This window comes from Chrysochloris asiatica, unplaced genomic scaffold (genome assembly GCF_000296735.1).
Source record: "Chrysochloris asiatica unplaced genomic scaffold, ChrAsi1.0 scaffold00177, whole genome shotgun sequence".
NCBI lineage: Eukaryota > Metazoa > Chordata > Mammalia > Afrosoricida > Chrysochloridae > Chrysochloris > Chrysochloris asiatica.
This window is the reverse complement of record NW_006408695.1, coordinates 1,751,568-1,771,657: the sequence shown is the minus strand read 5'-3', so window position 1 is coordinate 1,771,657 and position 20,090 is coordinate 1,751,568. Positions and strand designations below refer to the sequence as shown.

Here is a 20,090-nt window from a genome sequence, read left to right as displayed (position 1 = left end):
GTATATTCATTTACATATTTAGATATTGTTCTTTTTAAGTGCCGTACAGTCAGTTCCAAATAATAGTGATCCTGTATAGGTTTTCCAAGGAACCACTGGTGGGTTTGAACTCCTGACCTTATGGTTACCAGTGAAGCGCTTATCCTACAGTGCTACACCAGGATAGATACATGTGTATATATGTGTGTACATATGTATGTATGTATGTATGTATGTGTATATATAAACATGTTAATTTATAAAACCTCTCATTTAAAAAGCCCATCCAGATCATTAAAAGTTATATTGCCAATAAAACTTTATATTTTATAATGACTAATACATTTTTAAGTATATAGTCTTCAAATTTTATATACTGTTAATTATAATAAAATTTATTCTGGGGAAAAAAACAGTATCATCTTTAATTTTGTAATATAGACTGAACAAAAAATAAAATATTGTAAAGCATTTTTTAAAGAATTAAACAAGTCCTATTAACCTGAAATTATATGTGGGATAATAGAAGTAATGCAAATTCACAGAGGAAATAATGAACAATATAGAATTTCCAACTATTAAAAGAAAGCTTACTTAAATATTTTGTAGGAGGTGATTGCTGTTTGAAAAATCATTTTTCCATTTTAAGCATTTATAAGATATTGCAACCATCTTTTAAAAATATGTGGATTGTTTTAAATATTTTACTAATTATCTCCTATTCAATTATTCCACGCAGCATACTATTTTTTAGATGTAAGCTTTAATGTAAGAAAGGATTACATTCATACACATATGTATCTATATCTTAAGGGATACAAGGAAATTGTTGTTAAGTGCGGTCCAGTGGGTTCTGACCAATAACGAACCTGTATAGGATTTCCAAGGAGCAGCTGATGAGCTTGAACCACTGACCTTGCAGTTCAAACGGCTTTACGGTCTGGCACATTAACCCACAGAACCACACAAGGCAAACAGAGCACTGTTTTAAAGAAATTGTTTTGCGGTCAACAGAACTGTATTACTCTTGACCTCTACTCTACTTACATGTGATATCTGGAGCCCAAATTAGATATTACACATAACAGAATAAGTCACTTATTATCCATTTTTTTCCTCTTGGATATACAAGGTATTATTTTTCATTATAAAAAATAAACTATAAAATAATTACGAATTTAACTTTATCATAGTTCGTGGACATTGTAGCAATTGTGTTCCTCACTGAGTATCACTGAGACCTCAGAACTTGGGTTCTGTGGTCCTGCTGTTTAGTATCGTAGCAAGTGGACGCATGTGGCTAGCCAAATTGAGATGTGCTAGAAGTGTAACCCCTAGTGTGGTGCTGTAGAATAAGCACTGAATTGAGAACCTCAAGGTTGGTGGTTCATCCCCACCAGTGGCTCCTTAGAAACCCTGTACAGGTTCACTATAAGTCAGAATCATCTGAATGGCACTTCATACCAGAAGTGCAAAATATTGCCTAATGAAGCCTTAGTTTAAAAAAAGAGAGAGAAAATAACTCAGTAATATTTTAGGACATTTTATATATATATTGGTTTAAATAAAATATATTATTGAAGTTTACTTGTCTTTTTATTTTTATACTGTGGCTACAGTTGTTGTGAGGTTGGTGCAGGACCAGGAAGTATTTTGTTCTGTTGTGCATAAGGTCGCTATGAGTCAGTAGTGACTTAATAGCACTTAACATTGGTTAGTGCTGTTGAATCAGTTTCAACTCATAGCAACCTTGCATAGGGTTTCTGAGGTTGCAAATCTTAGCCAGAGCAGAAAACCTCAGCTTTCTCCCACTGAGTGGCTGGTGGGCTCAAACTGCTAACCTTGCGGTTCTTAGTCCTGCACTTATCCTACAGAGCCACTGCATTATTAGGGCATTTAAAATTACATATGTGGCTCATGTTTTATTTCTATTGGACACTGGAAGTCTAGAAGAAAAATCAGGAGACTTAGGTAGAATTCCAAGTCTTCTCTTCTTCCGTCTATTGAGTTACTTTCTATTCAGTTACAATTTCCTCCATAGAGCTTCTCTTCCTGAGGAGTGAAAAAGAACATGACTTCCTTTTTTCAGGTGAGATTCTCCCCCATACCTTGTAGACTTCAACAGGATAAAGCTATTAGATCAAATCTTTATCCATGAGATGCCCAAAAATCAGTAAAGGGAGAAAGTTGTTTCTTCACATTGCAGTTATTGGAGGGAGGCTGAGCTACTCTTGTCAGATCAGATCTTCATGAGTCAGAATGGACTTGAGGGCACTGACAACAACAATTAAAAATGAGGTTTCTGTGGGTTTTGATTAACTATTAACCTAAAGGTTTGTGATTCAAACCCACCCTAGTAGTGCAGCAGATAAAAATCTGGTGATCTGCTTCAAAAAAGATTATAGCCAAGAAATCCCTTTTGAGCGTCTTGGTCACACATGGGGTCACCATGAATCAGTCTCAGTGCAATGGGGGTTGGATTTGGGTCTTTCTTTGGGTGTTGAAGGTAACCACAGTAGGGGCATCCTGGAAAAGATGGGCACATTGAGGAGAAGCTGTGTTCTCTGAAGGTCTGTGACTGATCTGTCTTGTCTTTTCTTATTGTTTCAGAGCGCTGCGATGACTGGGGGCTGGATACCATGAGACAAATTCAAGTATTTGAAGATGAGCCAGCTCGCATCAAGTGCCCACTCTTTGAGCATTTCTTGAAATATAACTACAGCACGGCCCATTCAGCTGGACTCACCCTGATCTGGTATTGGACAGGACAGGATCGGGACCTTGAGGAACCCATAAACTTCCGCCTTCCGGAGAACCGCATTATTAAGGAGAAAGATGTGCTCTGGTTCCGCCCTACTCTTCTCAATGACACAGGCAACTACACCTGCATGTTAAGGTAGCCTGACTCTCAGCAATGACTCCATCTCTGCCCTGTCCTTCCAGGTCTTATAGACAGAGGATGCACATGCCTTGAATTTGGGGAGGGAAAGAGGAAGAAATTAGAAAGAGTGATACTTCACCTTAATAACTTTGATGAGGTGGCCTGAGGGAACTGTGCAGACAAATAAAGTTGCTGTCCCAAACACATTCTACAAAGCTGGTTTCCTTTCAGACACTGTCCTCTGTCCTGGTAGTATAAAGGCAGAGTCTTCTTTGTTTACACCCTTGCCCTGACATTGAAATGTGGCTACATGTCTGTTTTACCTGAAATATCTAATTCCCTATACAGTATACAAGGAGCTCTGGCAGCATAGTAGTTATGAATCGGCCTGTAAACCTCAGGGTCAGCAATTCGAAACTACCAGCTGTTCCATGGGAGAAAGATGAGGCTTTCTGCTCCCATAAAGATTTACAGCGTCAGAAACCCTGTACAGGGTCGTTATGAGTTCGAACCAACTCCATGGCACATAACAACAACAACAATACAGTATACAGGACAGGGACTGGATCCTATTCATACTAGTTATTCTTGGCATTTTGCAAAGTGCCTGCAATGAGTAGAGACCCGAGATGCCTTTATAGAATAAAGACTATTTACGAAAAAGCAAATTGATTTAGAATTGTCATACCAGGGTCCTAGGTTGCCAAAAAAAGACACAGACGTCACACATTCTCCTGTAGTGCATGGGTAAACAGTATATTCACTGAAAAGCATGGCAGTTACCATCCCTCACAGAGCACACTCCACTCAGCTGGGATCAATAATTAATTGCAATGGCCACACACAACTCGGCTGCCATCCTCACAGTTATGGGTTTATTACGGATATTTACAGGGTCAGTAATGCTCAGAACACTGTTCTTCCAGTCAGCACAGCCTCTTCTCTATCATGCCCACAAGCAGGCCTCTCTCTGGCCTGAGACCTCTTGGTCTGGCCACTACCCTGTTTGAAAAATATTACAAAGCTCTTTTAGAGCTGCTAATAAATACCCACAAGGCACACACCACTCCACCATGAGCTTTGGCATTGACAAAGGTAGCATTCCCAATTAGGTGCCTGGAAGCACCTCCCTCTGCAAACAAACCTCCTGCACAAAGTCACTCAGTTTTACTTGCTACATGCATTGGAAAGTCCACTGCTCTGTCTTGTGCTCTGACTCTTGGTTCTGCTGCTGTTTCTCCTCTGCCATTAGTCCTGTGTCACAGCTTTGTGTTCATGGGTAAAGGAAGTTCAGTGTGCAGGGATTTGGGTGTCCAAAAGACATGTTCAGTTCCTGGCTTTTATATGATATTAGTGAGCTTCCCTCTTCTGATTTTGAGGTGATTCATTTTATAGCCTTGTCAGAGTTCCAAGATGTTACAATTTCAATGAACTGTTGGCAGTCTTTCACAACTGAATCATATCATCCTATCAGTATCGTGTCTCACCTTCTGTTACCCATACCCAGCAGGAAAAGCGTCATTTGGTGGGAGTTACAAAGGCTGAGGCTAGAAAGCACAGAAAAGAATTCACTGCGTCACACTCACATAGAGTGGAGACAGTGAAGTCAGCTTCATAAGTGATCGCTGGTCTCCCATGGCTAGCAGGATTCTCCCCTCTTTCTGCATAACAATTGTGCAGATAAGAATGTGTCCCATGTATACCCACCCACGTCTTGTGGTCAAATGGAGAGACCTTGTTACCACACATGTACAAGAGACAGAGACAGTTACTGTATTTTCAGAACAGGAGAAGGTTTCTATGAGAAGGAGTGGGAGTAAGATGGGGAATGACCCAGTTCCCAGCCTCCTTTTTGGAGAATAATGTTCTGAGATAAAGGACTTTACTTTTAGTCAGACAGGGTTGGAGGTAGTCAGGCAGAAAGTTCTTATAACAAGAGCAATACTTTTCCACCAAAACTTCCCCTAAATAAAAAAAGCAAGCGAATGCCCTATCTCTGAGAATCTAAGAATATAACCCAAAGCAGCCCATTTTGTTTCTGAAAAATGTCTTTGAAGTCCACTTTTTCCCAGAAACCTCTGCTGATTTTGCATTTTGATCTACAATATATCTTTTATGAAAAACTATATATTAAAGTTTTTGCTGACAAAAAAAAATCCTAAAACTAACCCCCCACCCCCCAAAGAATAACCATTTTAAGGTGGGGTTTTTTTTTGTCCTGTTTTTTTACCCAGAGTCTCTCTAGCTATTAAGTTACTTTGGGTTCTGAACTCCCTTCTGGGTTATGACTTTGATTTTTCATATAGTTTATTAGTATTCTATAGGTAATCCCATTTGTTTGTTCCTTTTCTGTCATGGATATTAATTGTTTTCTGATGGGGAACTAAGATTATATTTTCATAAATTTGAGTTGTGTTCATAATATATGATAAAGGATCTCATCCCAATCATAGAAAGATGTTTGAATCACTGCACCCTGGGAGTCCATGTACCATTAAAAGTCCTTCTGAGATGTTCTTCTGCACTTTAATTCAATTGGAAGGAACTATAGAGTAATGCAGGCTTCTTATGATCTTGTGCCTTTATTTATGCCCAAATACAGTCTGGTAGGACAGATTAAAACTAGGTCATCATCCCAGTTCTGTTTAGCTAGATAACTTTAGTTAAGTCAGATCCACCTCTAAGAGCGTTGGTATCTATCCATACAATGGGAGATTTGGGTAATATGCTCTTTTAAGCTCCTTTGTATCTTTGACAATTGTTAACCGTTATCATTTCCCAAATGAACTTCTGCAAATACTTGGGAAATGGTCATCAGTGGCTTCTGAGGTGGCCATGGTCTCTACAGGAACAAGCGGTATAATTATTAAGGCCTCAGTATATCTTTAGCAATAGTTATCAGTGTCCAGATCGTTACCTCTTCGGTTTATCTATGTACCTAGCTTCCAGGTCCTTAAAGCAAAAGAAGAAGCTGCTCATTGTCCTTGAGTGATTCCTACACTAAAAATGATCTTAACCTGAACTTGTGGAATCATAGGCCTGGATGTCTTCAGGGAAAAGAGTTAGATTAATCTTCTAGTGTTTAACAGTTTGTATTTTTGTACCAATGCCCCTTCTAAGATAAGCAGAAAACATCTGTCCAACTATTATTCATCATTTTTAAAACTCAGAACATCTGTCTTTATATTAGGCTGAAATTTACTGTGTATAACTTCCATCTATAGAATCCTTCTACTTAGTAGATCTTTTGTTATTTATAAATTGAGATTATGCCTGCCATTTCCCCTTGTTGGAGTCCTGGTGTGGCACTGTGTGTTAATGCACCAGAATGCAAAGCCATTTGAACTGCAAGGCTTGAGGTTCAAGCTTACCAGTTGTTCCTCGCAAACCCTGTACAGGGTCACTATGGGTTGGAACCAACTCTACGGCACTGAACAACAACATTCCCCTTTGTCACTTTCCTACCATTCTTCCAAGTTATTTTTAGTTAGACACAACTCATTTTATGTTGTGGACTAGTTCCCCACTGCTTCCACTGTTTTTAGTCTTAATTCATGAGTTAATGAATATCTACTCTATGTTTGGCTGAAATCATAAATGACCCATTATTCCATCACTTTAGAATATCAGTTATTTTTATTATACTATTTATGTTCCATTTCTTATTATCTTATATGTAGACACAATTTTCATATTCATCTCATTCGTTTAATAAATAATTACTCAGTAACTCTTAAAAGCTACAGATAAGTATATACAAAAGGAATGAGAAAAGAAGAAAATTACACATAGGCTGGTCATTATGGAACTTGTATTTCACATAGGGTTTATATTAATAATACTTCTGGTGAGGCACTGTAGGATCAGCACTGTACAACATTGCTAGTTTAAATCTACCAGCTGCTCCTTCAGAAACCCTTTACTGGGTCACTGGGAGTTGGAACCAGCTCAATGGCACATAACAACAACAACAAAAATTTAATAAATCATAATATAAATATATAACTTTAAACTATGATATAATCCATATATATATATTCCATATCTATATATATTCCATTTCCATATATATATTCCATATTCATATATATGTTCCATATATATATTCACATATATATATGTGTGTGTATATACATAGAGAGAAGTGTATATTAAGTAATAGCTCACGCAGTTGTAGAGATGGACAGGTTCCAAGTCCATAGGTCAGATGTCAGACTGAAGGTTTCTGACTCATGTAGCTGCAGGGCTGGTGAACCACAATCTACAGGTCAGATAGCAGGCAGGTCCCACAAATATGAAGGCTGATGACTCCAGGATCATCACTGGCTCAAATCCAAAGAATCAGAGGTTGGAGACGATCCAGATGCAGAATCCAGACCCAACAGACAGCGAACAAGCTTTGCCTGAATGCCCCAATATATTGGAAGCAGACCACATTCTTGAGGAAGTTTTTTTTCATTGATTTGCTTCTCATAGCACATCTTATCATGGGAATTACTGTATCTTAACTGCCAAGCCACTGAGAATCCTGGCTCAGTCAAGTCGACAGGAACAACGTTCACAACTTCTGTATGAAAAGGGTGATGGTGAGGAAAAAAGAACTCTCAAGGCAGAAGGAACAGCCTGAGCAAACACAGCATAAATACAAGTCATGGCTACATCTGCTTGTTTGCTTTTGATGCTGGATTTTTTTTAATAGGTGCTTGTAATTTTGAATGATTGTATCATGATTTTTATTATAGTTTTCCATTGAGTAGACTTTTGAATTGTTTCTAATCTTTGCCTTGCTGAAACAATATTGTGATGGATACTTTAAATACTATCTTCCCATTCCCCCTTTCTCTGTTTCCAGAATTTGGAAAAAAAAAAAATCCAAAAATGGAATTACTAGGTCAAATATCTAAAGTGTTTTTTTCTTTATAAATCTGCCATTCTCATCATAGCTTTGCCAACACTGAGTGTTACTAAGAATATTTTTAGTGTAATATGACATATATACTTTTGAGAACATATATTAAAATATTTGTCTTCTAGTACACTAATAATAGGAGTCCCGGTATGGTGCTGTGGGTTAATACGCCAGACTGTAAAGCCATTTGAACTGCAAGGTCGGCACGTCAAACTCACCAGCTACTCCTTGGAAACCCTATACAGGATCGCTATGGGTCAGAATTGACTTGATGGCACTTAACAAAACCACCACCACTAATAATAACTGTGTCTTTTTAAATTCTGTGATATCAGTTGTATATAGGAAATGCACTCATCATTTCATTCTTATATGAATTTATACTATAAATGAATTCTGATTACGTAACATGACTTCACTTAAATTGTTTTAATGTGGTTGCTGTGTTCAACCCAGTTCAAATAGGAATTCCCATTCATTTGAATATTTCTCTTTTTAGGAATACTACTTATTGCAGCAAAGTTGCATTTCCCCTGGAAGTTGTTCAAAAGGACAGATGCTTCAGATCCCCCATGAAACTCCCAATATATAGACTGTATCTAGAACATATGCTTCAGAAGATCACTTGCCCAAATATAGATGGATTTTTTACTTCCAGTGTCAAACCAACCATAACTTGGTATAAGGTAAGCAAACCAAAGGACATCTTACCCTCTTTAAAATGGAGTAATTATTTGTTGAGTTAAATATAGAAACAGATTTTTCTCCTCAATTTTTCTGACTTCTTCCTTAATGACTTCATACTAATCTGTTCCCACTTGATGAATTTGTACCACTTTAAAAGAGAGTGATGGATGCTTTTCCTCAACCTGACATTTGAAAAATTACTTTCCCTGCAGTACCAGAACTACCTGCTTCTAGTAACTTCCTATGAAACACATTTTGAGAACTGTCACATGCTTCTTACTGCTCAGTAAACTGAAAAGCTGCTAATTCCTATGGTGAATTTCGACTCTGATTAGTCATTAATGTATTTTGTTTGTTATGTGTGATTTCAGTAGTTCATCTGTAGTCTCTTCCATATCTGGAGGATTTTACAAGTGTTAATTAAAAATCAATTTGTTGGAAGTTGTTCTTATGGCAACAGCAAAATCCCATGGACAACACTTAGCAAACAAACTCTGTGACAAGTTGTCCAGAAGAACAATTTTCAGTAAAGGGGAAGAGACAAACTGACAGCCTTAAAATACATATGTATCAGTGTTTATAAGGAGACTTGGTGTAGTGGGTAAACATTGGCTGCTAACTAAAATGTTGGTGGATGGAACTCACCAGGAATTCTGTAGGTGAAAGATGTGACAGTTGGCTTCTGTAAAGATTGACAGTCTTGGAAACTATATGAGTCAAGTCTTCTCTATTCTATAGGGTCTCTCTGAGTTGGGCTCAACTTTACAGCAATAGGCTTTTTAATCACTGTCTTTGGAGAAGAGAAAAGAAGGAAGCAATGGATTTTCTGCAGACTTTGAGAACAGGAGAAGCCCAAAATAGCCAAGAGGTAGCAGTCAGTGAAAACTGGTGGTCCAGCTTGAGAACAGCTGCTGAAATTGAGAAGGGTTTTGCTCTCTAAGGGAGGTGAATGATACGAATTATAAAGTGGTTGCCACCATTCTAGTACACAAGAGTGCTGAAAAAACAACCAGCCATATTGAGGAGAAACTGCAGGGAGTTGAATAAAAATTAGGTAGGATAAAGGCAATATATGGATTGGAAGAGAAAAAGAGAAAAATGAATTACAATCAGACGGTAGGAAAACAGTAAGAAAATCTCACGGTTTGAAGTGGGAACACTCTGAAATAAGAATATCCTGCCACATTTTAAAGTTTGGGGGCAGTAGGGGGCGAGGAGATGCCTACAAATGTGAGTAACAAAAATATCAATGTAAAAGTTGTAAGAAAAGTTATATTTAGAATTATAAGACAGCATACAGAGAAGAATCATTTCAGAAAAAGAAAGTATGCCTAAAGGATTAAAAAATGAGATAAGAGGCACTAAGAAAATGATACAAGATGTGTTGGAATTATATGAATAAATATGAATCAGAAAAGCTCCGAAGTTACCATCTGAAATTCGAAAGAATACCACATTCTCAAATGAAGTAAACTAATTAATTCTCTCGACATCCTTATGAGGTAGACTCTCTCTTATTTTTCTCATTGTACAGTTGAGGAAACTTTCATATAAAGTGGTTCCGTGATTTGTCCAAGGTCACGGAGATAGAACTCACATTAAATCCTGTGCATTCGTGATCAAAACACCACACTTTTATATGATGTTATATAACTTACTCAAAATAATCATGGGAAAATCAGGGATCTCAGTTTGATTATGTATAATTTCAGTACTTAAACTTTCTGCAAAGTATACAGAAAAAGGTATTTGGTTTTTTACTTTTGAAGCTCAAAATCCTTTAAAAGGCGGGACAAACTGTGAACCCAGATTGTTATGAGTGAAATTGTGGGACTTAAAGAAAGTTGAAAGTAGAGGACCCTGAGAAATCAGAAAATATTCAGAAAAAAACAAACAAAAAAAAACCCGAAGAATAGGGGAAACAAAAGACCAAATGTCCTATATCAGAATTGCAGAAATAAACAGGGAGGAATGGGTTTTCTTCTCTGCATGTTTCTCTTTTCCTTTCCTCTCTTCTGCATGGCAGGAATTCTTTCATCCAGCACTCAGAATTCACAGTTCTCTATTTCAGCAGTCTTGTGAGTTAAATTGATGGTTAGTAAAACTTTGTTGAATAACTAGCCTAGAAAGCAAACTGTGGTATGTAAGCGATTTGCTGTATGGAACATTGCTGCTGTTGTTAAGTGCCCTCGAGTCAGTTCCGACTCATAGCTACCCTAAATCAGAGACTACCTGTTTATTCACATAGCAGTAAATATAAATCAGGAAAACCACAGGGAAATGTGGTCCTCATATTCTTGTTAGATTCTTTCTCAGGCTTGAACTTTAAAATATGGAACACCATCCTAATTTTCAGATTAGACAATTAATTGTATTTATCATGGTTATAAGTGGATATTTGAAATTTTATTTTGTAAGCATATTTTGTAAAGCAATTTTCCCTGTTTCATTGAAAATCATGGAAACCACTCTAATGGGTGTTTTGGATGTCACATTTATGGCACTTGCTGAAATGAGCTCAGCTGCCATTTAGCAGAGAAGTAGAAACCCCATGACTATCAATTTGCAAAACTCTGGCTGCCCATCTACCTAGTGTGACCATTAAAATGAGATATTACCTCTTCTAATTTTTGTTGTTGTTAAGTGCCATCGAGTCAGTACCGACTCATAGTGACCCTTTGCACAACAGAACAAAACACTGCTGATCCTGGGACAACCTCACTATTGTTGCCACGCTTGAGTCCATCGATGCTGCCACTCAGCCAATTCATCTCGTTGGGGGTCTTCCTCTTTTTCTCTGACCCTCCACCTTACCAAAAATTATATCCTTCTCCAGTGGCTGGTACCTCCTGACTATATGTCCGAAGTATGAGAGACGAAGTTTGGCCAGCCTGGGCTCCAAGGAGCACTCTGGCTGCGCTTCTTCCAACACAGATCTGTTTGTTCTTTTGGCAGTCCATGACACTTTTAGTATTCTCCTCCAACACCATAGCTCAAATGTATCAATTCTTCAATGCTCTTCCTTATTCACAGTCCAGCTTTTGCATGCATATGAGGTTATTGGACATACCATGGCTTGGGTCAGGCACACCTTAGTCCTCAAGCTGACATCTTTGCTCTTCAACACTTTAAAAAGGTCTTGTGCAGCAGATTGGCCAATGCAATACATCATTTGATTTCTTTTTAGCATGGCATTAATCAGAATTGGTCAGATATCATTTAAAAATCTTTCTGAAAAACAGGAAAATCTTCTCTTTTTTGTCAAAGTGCCGGTAGCGAAGTAACTTTCTGAAAAAGTGCCATCCTTGGCCATCTTTGTTGGCATAGCATACACAATGGGCAAGTTAATCCAACGCCTATATAATAGACTATTCTTAAGGTGCTTCTTTCAGTTTGATCTGACAACTTAATTAAGTTGTTTCCTTGTCTCTCTTTTTCCCCTACACTCTTTGTGCAGTGGTTTTTAACCTTTGGTGTGAGGGAAGTATGTACTGTGTTTCCTTTCAGAATTGTACACATATATGAATAATTGATGGTAAGTCAAAATATATTGCTGCTCTTCATATGTGCACAGATTTATTCCAAACAAAATGTGCTTAAACATGTCTCTGGGATCAGCAGGTGACTGCAGACAAGTTCTCTCAGTAATGCACTTGCCTTAGTCTCCTTTCATTGTTGTTGTTAAATGCCGTGGAGTCCAATCTGACTCATAGCGACTCTGTGTAGGGATTCTGAGAAGCCACTGGTGAGTTTGAACCATTGACCTTGCAGTCCAAACCAGCCTTTTCATTCAGTGCTTATCTTATATTGCCATGCCAGGACTCCTGAGCCTACTTGTTGTCGTTAAGTGCTGTCAAGTGGGTTCCAACTCATAGCGACCATGTGTCATGTGTAGGGTTTTCCTAGGAGCAACTGCTGGGTTTGAAACGCTGACCTTGTGGTTCAAACTGACTTTGTAGTCTAGTGCATTAGGCTCTCATCAAAACAATAACCCCCCCTAGGCCAGTTCAATTTAAGGCAGAGAAGTCAGCTTAGAAGGTTATGACACCTGTTTTTGGGATACCAAAGGGTGGTGTTGATAAATTTTCTCAAAGGACTATCACAAAGACTTGTTATAAATAAGTTTTCAGAAAATTGAAAACTGTATTGTTAAGAAAATATCCAGGAAAGTTGCACCACAGAATTTTTTTTTTTTTTTCCATCACAGAATTGTACCTGCTTATTCTTCCAGGACAATAAGCTTGTCCTGCAAGAATGTTACTGATCTTGCCACTTCAGACTTCTATTTTTTTTGTCCCCAATACTGAAAGAACATTTTAAAGAAAAAAATATCTGAGTCCTTTTGAAGATGCCAATACTGCCATTTTGATGTGGTGTAAATCAAAGAGTACAGAATATTTCAGGGAAGGGTTACACCACCTTCAGAAGTGTATAGGCCTAGATAGAGGAGATGTAAGGAAACAAATGCTTCACATTTCAATGTGTTTGTTTAATAAAGATTCCTATGATATTGTAGCAATACTTTTTTACTTACCCTTGCACACATAGTGTTTTGAATGCAGTGCTCAGGACTATTGAAGGGCAAGTTGTATTTTTATAAATGTATTGCCCCACTCAAATACCATATTTCCTTTCAGAATCATGTACGTAAAATTCCATGTATGAATACATACAAGCTAAAAGACTGAATCCGACTAAAGAAATTACTTGCTCTGTGCTTTGATAAGGATCTTTGGTGGTATAGTGGATAAGCACATGGCTGCTAACCTTAAGGTCAGTAGTTCGAACCCACTAGCTGCTCCATAGTAGAAGAACGATGTGGCAGTCTGCTTTGGTAAATCGTTGCAGCCTTAGAAACCCTATGGAGCAGTTCGACTCTGTCCTATTTGGAAATTGACTCAGTGGGATTGGGTTTTAGTACCTTGTGAGTAATTTATTCTTAATTCACATTTGTTGCCATGTTGTTGTTGTTGTTGTTAAGTGCCGTCGAGTGAATGCCGACCCATAGCGACCTTGTATAGGGTTTCCAAAGAGCAGCTGGTGAGCTTGAACTACCAATCTTGCAGTTCAAATGACTTTGCAATCTGACCCATTAGCCCACATTGCCACACCAGGTCTCCTTTGTTACCATAAGAATGGCATTTCTTTCTTGCATACTGCATAGGAAACGCTCTTTGTTTTTCTTTCTTTTACGTTGCGAGCACACAGCACAAAACTGAGCCAATCTGTAATGTATTTAGGAATTGATTATATAATGAAATAATCATACTGGACTGTAAATTCCAGAAGAATAAGAATAACTGGTTATTGTGTGCCCAGTTGCTAACACAGAGCTTGACACATAGGGGACTCATAGCAACCCTATAGATAGAGTTTCCAAGGAGCAGCTGGTGAACTTGAACCCCACCAACCTTGCAGTTCAAACTGACCTTGCAGTCCAGCGCATTATCCTGCTTGGGTTTTAATAGACTTTCTGTGATTAATAAAAGGCAATGCCTGGTGCTTCTGTACTGAAGGAGAGAATATTGATTACCCCTAAGGAGCTCTGGTAGCGTAGTGGTTATAAGTCGGGCTACTAACTTCAAGGTCAGCTGTTTGAAACTACCAGCAGTTCCATGAGAGGAAGATGTGACTTTCTGTTCCCTTAAAGATTTACAGTCTCCAAAACCCTATGCAGGGTTGCTATGCATTGGAACCGACTCCACACCACCACCACCACCACCACACAATGGATAACTTAATTCTTGTCATTGGAACATATTGGTATACAAAACTGTCTTGAGACTTTTGTGACAGACCTTGGGGATATGGTGTACCTTGTTGATCAAATCAAATTATGATGTACTCCACTGAATAATTTTCATCTTGTCTAGATGGGTCTGGTTAAAAGAGATGGGGATAAGATTTGTATGATTCAATTGTGAATAACTGTTATCATGACTAATTGCGACTGTCACAATTGTAAAGGTAGAAGTTTTGTAACAAAAACAGGGGAGTGATTAATCTTTCAGTCCAGAAACAGAGGACTCTAGGCCCATCAAGGGAGAAGGGCACAAGCAGAATGCAGGACCTTATCCAGAGAAGCAGCACACACCAGAGATGGAGGCAGAGATGGGGACATGGAGAGGGGGAGAGGCTGAGGATTCTAGATTCATGGGAAGAGAGGGACTAAGAGCTGGTGGCCATGAGGCTGACTTTCAGAATGTGCCCTTTGGAGATGTAAATTATAATATATGCCTTAGTGTTGTTGTTTTTTTCTTTTTTTAAAGCTTAAGTGAATAGAGAGAAATACTGATGGTACATGGAGGGGATTATAATCATTGTAATGAAACAAGGTGTATGATTTGTTGAATGTAAAACTGATGATCTGCCCTGTAAACTTGCACTCAATCTATAACAAAAATCTTAAAATAAAATTTTAAAGAAGTATGGTGTAGTTTATATTAATTTAACCTTCGATACAAACACTTCACTATTTCACAGCTGTTCAATGCTTATGTCTGTGTTGAACTCATGTACCTTATTCTCACTTGCTCTCTCCATTCTACCACTCTTCATCCACCCCTTATCTTATATTCCCTATACTTACCTTCTTGTCATCAAATACACACTCTGTGAGCTCTCATCTCTATGTCTGCATCTTTGTTCTCTCATTGATAGTTTTGCTCCAAACATGTATTGAGTACTTACCATGTGTCAAGTATTGGTAAGGTTTCCAGGTATGTGGATATAGTCCTCATCCACCCCTCCATTGCTGTTGTTGTCTAGTCAGCACCAACTCATAGTGACCCTATGCACAACAGAATGAAACATTGCCAGTTCCCGTGCCAATCACAATCGTTGCTGTACTTGAGCCCAGTGTTGCTGCCACTGTGCCAGTCCATCTCCTTGGGGGTCTTCCTCTCTTTCTCTGACCCTCTACTTTACCAAGCATGATGTCCTTCACCAGGGATTGGTCCCTCCTGATAATATGTCCAAAGTACGACAGACACAGACTGGCCATGCTAGCTTCCAAGAAGCATTCTGGCTGTACTTTTACAACACAGATTTATTTGTAGGATTCAGGTTTTTAGAGAAGGAGATAGATATGAAAACAAATAATTTTAATAAAGTTAAATTGCTATGTTGTTGTTGTCAAGTGCCATCGAGTTGATTCCAACCTATAGCGACCCTGAATTAATTGCTATAAAGGAGTACAAATGCTAGGAGCGTTCAAAGGAAGTTGTTCATATTTTTTCCTGTGTCTGGTGTGTGTTTCTCCCGTGCCTGTCCTCTTCTTCTATAGCTATTAATATCCTATTTATCTTCCAAAATCCAGCCCAAATCTTTCATCCCTGTGAATAATTTTCTAAGGATTTTCTCTCTTTTTTCTCTCTCTCCTTACCACATTTGCCTTGTATTTGTTGCAGTCTTCTACTAGACTGTTGTTACTGTGGTGGTTATCAGATGGCATCAAGTTGAGTTTGACTGAAAGTAACCCATGTAAATAGAGTAGAACTGCCCCAGAGAGCTTTAGGCTGTAATCTTTATGGGAACACATTGCTTCTCTTGTGGAACTGTGTTGTGAGGTTTCAAACTGCCAACACTAGAATGCAGATACTGTAAATACACTGTGGAAACATAGGACCAGTAGGTTAGGAACTTGGTCACTTTTCCTTTTGCTCGCTCACACAGTCTTTTTTGCACATTATAAGTTAATTGAAGGCAAATACATCTCCTCATTTAATTATGACTTTCCCCACCTGCCTGTCCCACCTCCACACGCAATGTAATTCCTGTTGAGCATCTCAAAGTCTTGTGCTGTTCTTTACATACACATTGTGGTGAGTTGTCTTGACAACCATTGTACAGTTGAAAAAGTGGCTCTCCTGCTTAGCTTCTCATTTTAGAATTTAAGAATAAGGAACTCATGTGTCTAAGACTAGTGATAACTAGTCTTCTAGTCAGACAAGTGTTTGCTTAGCAGTAGAAACTTGCTTATTAACACATGCCTTGTATTTGGAAACATGTTCCTTTTTCTTTGTCCAAATATTAATTCACATCTATTTGCTTCTATATTCTAAACAAATTATTTTAAAATAATTATAAAATTTGAAGGATATATTTCTGGGAATATTACATTATGTTTATAAAAATAGAATGTATGTCTCAAGTGCCTGTGCTAAAAGGTCTAGAGATGGAGCCACTTCGAAGAAATAATGGAGAAAAGACAAACCAAATAGAAAGCCATCTATACGGAACGTAATGGACATTTATGATTTGAAAATTTCTTAAACTCACTCCATCAAACACATACCCATATAGAATACAAAATACCTATTTTCATTTTGTTTTATAAAATGCTATAGGCCTAATAGCTTTGATGTAGCTACAGAAAGCTCCTTTAGCACATTCTTAAAAGAAATGGTGTTGAGTCTGGTATTTATAGCTGGTTTATCCTGAAATGAGTGTATTTTCAGTTACTCACCAATTACAAGAATCAGTCTCACTTCTCACTTAATTGATAGAACTACATCGCACTGTTAACACTAGAAGAGGGCCCATATCTGGCATAGGTTCCAGACCACTGTATAGGGTGGAAAGACAATAGTGGATGGAGTTAAAACCTCAAAACAAGTTGATCTCTGTTCAAATTTCATCTCTGATATTGCTTGGCACTCTCTCATTGGAGGTTAATGTTTCTAAAAGCCTTTGTTTCCTAATTTGTAAAATGCAGTGGAAGGCATTACAGAGTTTAAGCTGAAATAAGGATCCAATGAGATAATAGTATACATGTAAAGTATATATTTCAGTATAATTTTTCCAGCTTCACGTTCCTGCTGTTGCTGTTTTTGTTAGATGCCATTGAATCAGTACCTACTCATAGCAGCCTTATGCATAGCAGAATGAAACACTGCCTAATCCTAGGCCAACCTCACTACTATTGCCACGCTTGAGTCCATCGATGCTGGCACTTGGCCAATCCATCTCCTTGGGGGGGTCTTCTTTTTCTCTGACCCTCCACCTTACTAAACCTGATATCCTTCACCAGTGGCTGGTCCCTCCTAACAATATGTCCGAAGTATGAGAGACGAAGTTTGGCCATGTTGGCCTCCAAGGAGCACTCTGGCTGGTTCCTGCTTAGAAGTGTTCATTCTTGTTTAAGAAGTAGTAAAAAAACAAAAACAAACAAACAAACAAAAAAAATCCACACCTTTATTGGGAAAACAGGAGATCTGAATTTTAGCTTTATATTGTATTATTTGGAGTCCTGGTGTGGTGTACAGGATAATAGTCTGAACTGCAAGGTCAGTTTGAGCTGCATGGTTGGTGGTTCAGGCTAACCAGCTGCTCCTCGGAAACCCTATATAGGGTTACTGTGAGTTGAAACCAATTCAACAGCACTTAACAACAAGAACCGTGTTATCTAAAAGAATAACTCTATCTTTTCATTTTTTTTCATATATGATACTAAAGAATATTAACTCTGAGTTCTCTACTTTACAGGGATATTTGTTGTTGTTAAGCGCTGTCAAGTTCGTTCTGACCCAAGGCTGATGAGTTTGAAACACCAACATTGAGATTCAAACTGACCAGGGATGTAGGAAAAGCTAAATTTGCAAGTGAATGGAAAATATCTTTAAACTGTTTAAACGAAGGACACCAAAAGAAAAAAAATATATAAATAATTCAGAGTTTAATTTAATATATATTTTCAACTCAATTTAAACCAATCCTAACCTACTAAGAATACAGGGCTTTCTGGCCTTATGGTCTGTGTTAACCTAAAGATATACAAATCTGTTACTGATATTGCATTATCAAAATGCATTCAAAAAGTAAGTTGCCTGAGCATGTATCAACTTTCTCTTGATATTCTCCATGAAACAAGATTTCAGTACTGTTCTTTAAAGACTTATTTCCTGTGACAAAAGATTACAAAATGTACCACTTAGTGTAACTGTCATATTTCAAAATGGGTGCTCCAGTAATCGAAGTAAACAAAACAAACCCTTACTTAGAAGTTAAGTATGTCAATACTGGGATTTGTAAATACTGGAAATATAAATATGTGAAAACTGGAAATTGAAAATACTAGGCAGTAATAGACTCTTAAAGTTTTAAAAATCTAAAGTGCCTTAGAAATAAACTAATCCAGATTCTTTATTGTACAATCAATTTAAGCCATCAAACAACAACAACAAAAAAAAAAAAACCTACAAAAACCACTGCTGTTGAGTTGATTCCAACCCAAAGTGATCCTATCTAGGGGTTCCGAGGCTGTAAATCATTATTGTTGTGAGCAGAAAACCTCCTCTTTGTACTATGGTACAGTTGGTGGTTTTGAACTACAAACCTTACAATTAGCAGTCAGCCCAGTGTTTATCCTACAGTGCTACCAGGGTGGCCAGGAAAAATAAGGTGCCCCAAATCCTGGTGTGGTGTTATAGGATAATCACTGGACCACAAGGCTGGTATGACCCACAAGGCCAGTGGTTCAAACTCACCAGCTGCTCTTCGGAAACCCTATACAGGGTTGCTATAAGTCAGAACAGATGCAACAGTACCTAACAACAAAGTCATCAATGCAATATGTTGTAATTTAAAAATCAATGTAACTGATAAGTCTTGTTTTAATTTTTTATATAAGAATACCTGGATTACTGAATTGTACAAATCCAATTCATTTTTTAAATACTATTTTACTGTATTTTCAGTGAATATCTACACAGCTATGTATATTCCCATTTGACAATTTCTATACAAATTGTTCAGTGACACTATTTAAAATTTTCACAATGTGTCCACATTCTCTTTCATTCATTCTAGTCATTCTGTTTCCAGTGCTGTTGTTTTCCTGTCCTCCTATCTTCTCTTCAGAACTGTTGGTCTCATAGGAGCTCTTAGGGTAGTGGTAATGGATCGGGCTGTTAATTTCACAGTAAGCAGTTCAAAACTATCAGCTGTTCCATGGAAGAAAGAAGAGGCTTTCTGCTCCCGTAAAGATTTACAGCCTCAGAAACTCTGTGCAGTGTCTCTATGAGTCGGAACAAACTCCACGGCACAGAACGACAACAACAACATATCCACACATCTTCTGTGTGTCCATCTGTTATTTCACTGAAAGGTCTCTTGGTATCCTCGAGTCTCAACTGATCCAGTAAATCTGGACTTTTAAGAATTTGAATTCTTTTTGGTGCTTTTCTCCCGTTGTATCCAAAGACATCTTGTGTGGTCCTAATCAGAACATTTGGTAGTGGTAGCTGGACACCATCTAGTCTTTTGGTCTCAGGATAGATGAGTCCATTGCTCCTTTAGGCTATTAGTCTTATAGACTAGTTTCTTCTGTGAGACTTCGGTTGCCTTCTTTCTTTTTTGTACCTAATGAATAGGTTAAAAGTATATAGTTTTGCTATAGGTTACTAATTTTTGAAAGGAAAATACACTAAATATTTTTTTGAAAGTAAATGTTCCTCAGAAATTTTTGTCACAGATGTTGTACTGATTTTTTCTCTAAAAAGTAATTTTTAAATGTTGAAATAAGACTAATTAGTGAGACTGATATCTCAAGCGAGCAAAGTTTTGCTAAAGGTAATACAGAAACGGCTACAATCATACATTGACAGAGAACTTCCAGAGGTTCAAGCTGGATTC

At 37.8% G+C, this 20,090-nt stretch overlaps 1 protein-coding gene across 2 annotated transcripts in view; it reads left to right on the top strand.

Annotated features, from left to right (window-relative positions):
• The first annotated feature begins 2,587 nt into the window (after positions 1–2,587).
• The window catches only part of IL1RAP (interleukin 1 receptor accessory protein), a 77,900-nt gene continuing 60,397 nt past the window's right edge, over positions 2,588–20,090 (top strand). The window contains exons 1-2 of one of the 2 annotated variants that reach the window (XM_006871871.1): positions 2,588–2,875; positions 8,269–8,455. In XM_006871871.1, the coding sequence (XP_006871933.1) occupies positions 2,619–2,875; positions 8,269–8,455 (444 nt within the window). In that variant the 5' untranslated portion in view covers positions 2,588–2,618. The remainder of the gene's footprint in view (positions 2,876–8,268; positions 8,456–20,090) is intronic. The other variant, XM_006871870.1, reaches the window with a different exon arrangement.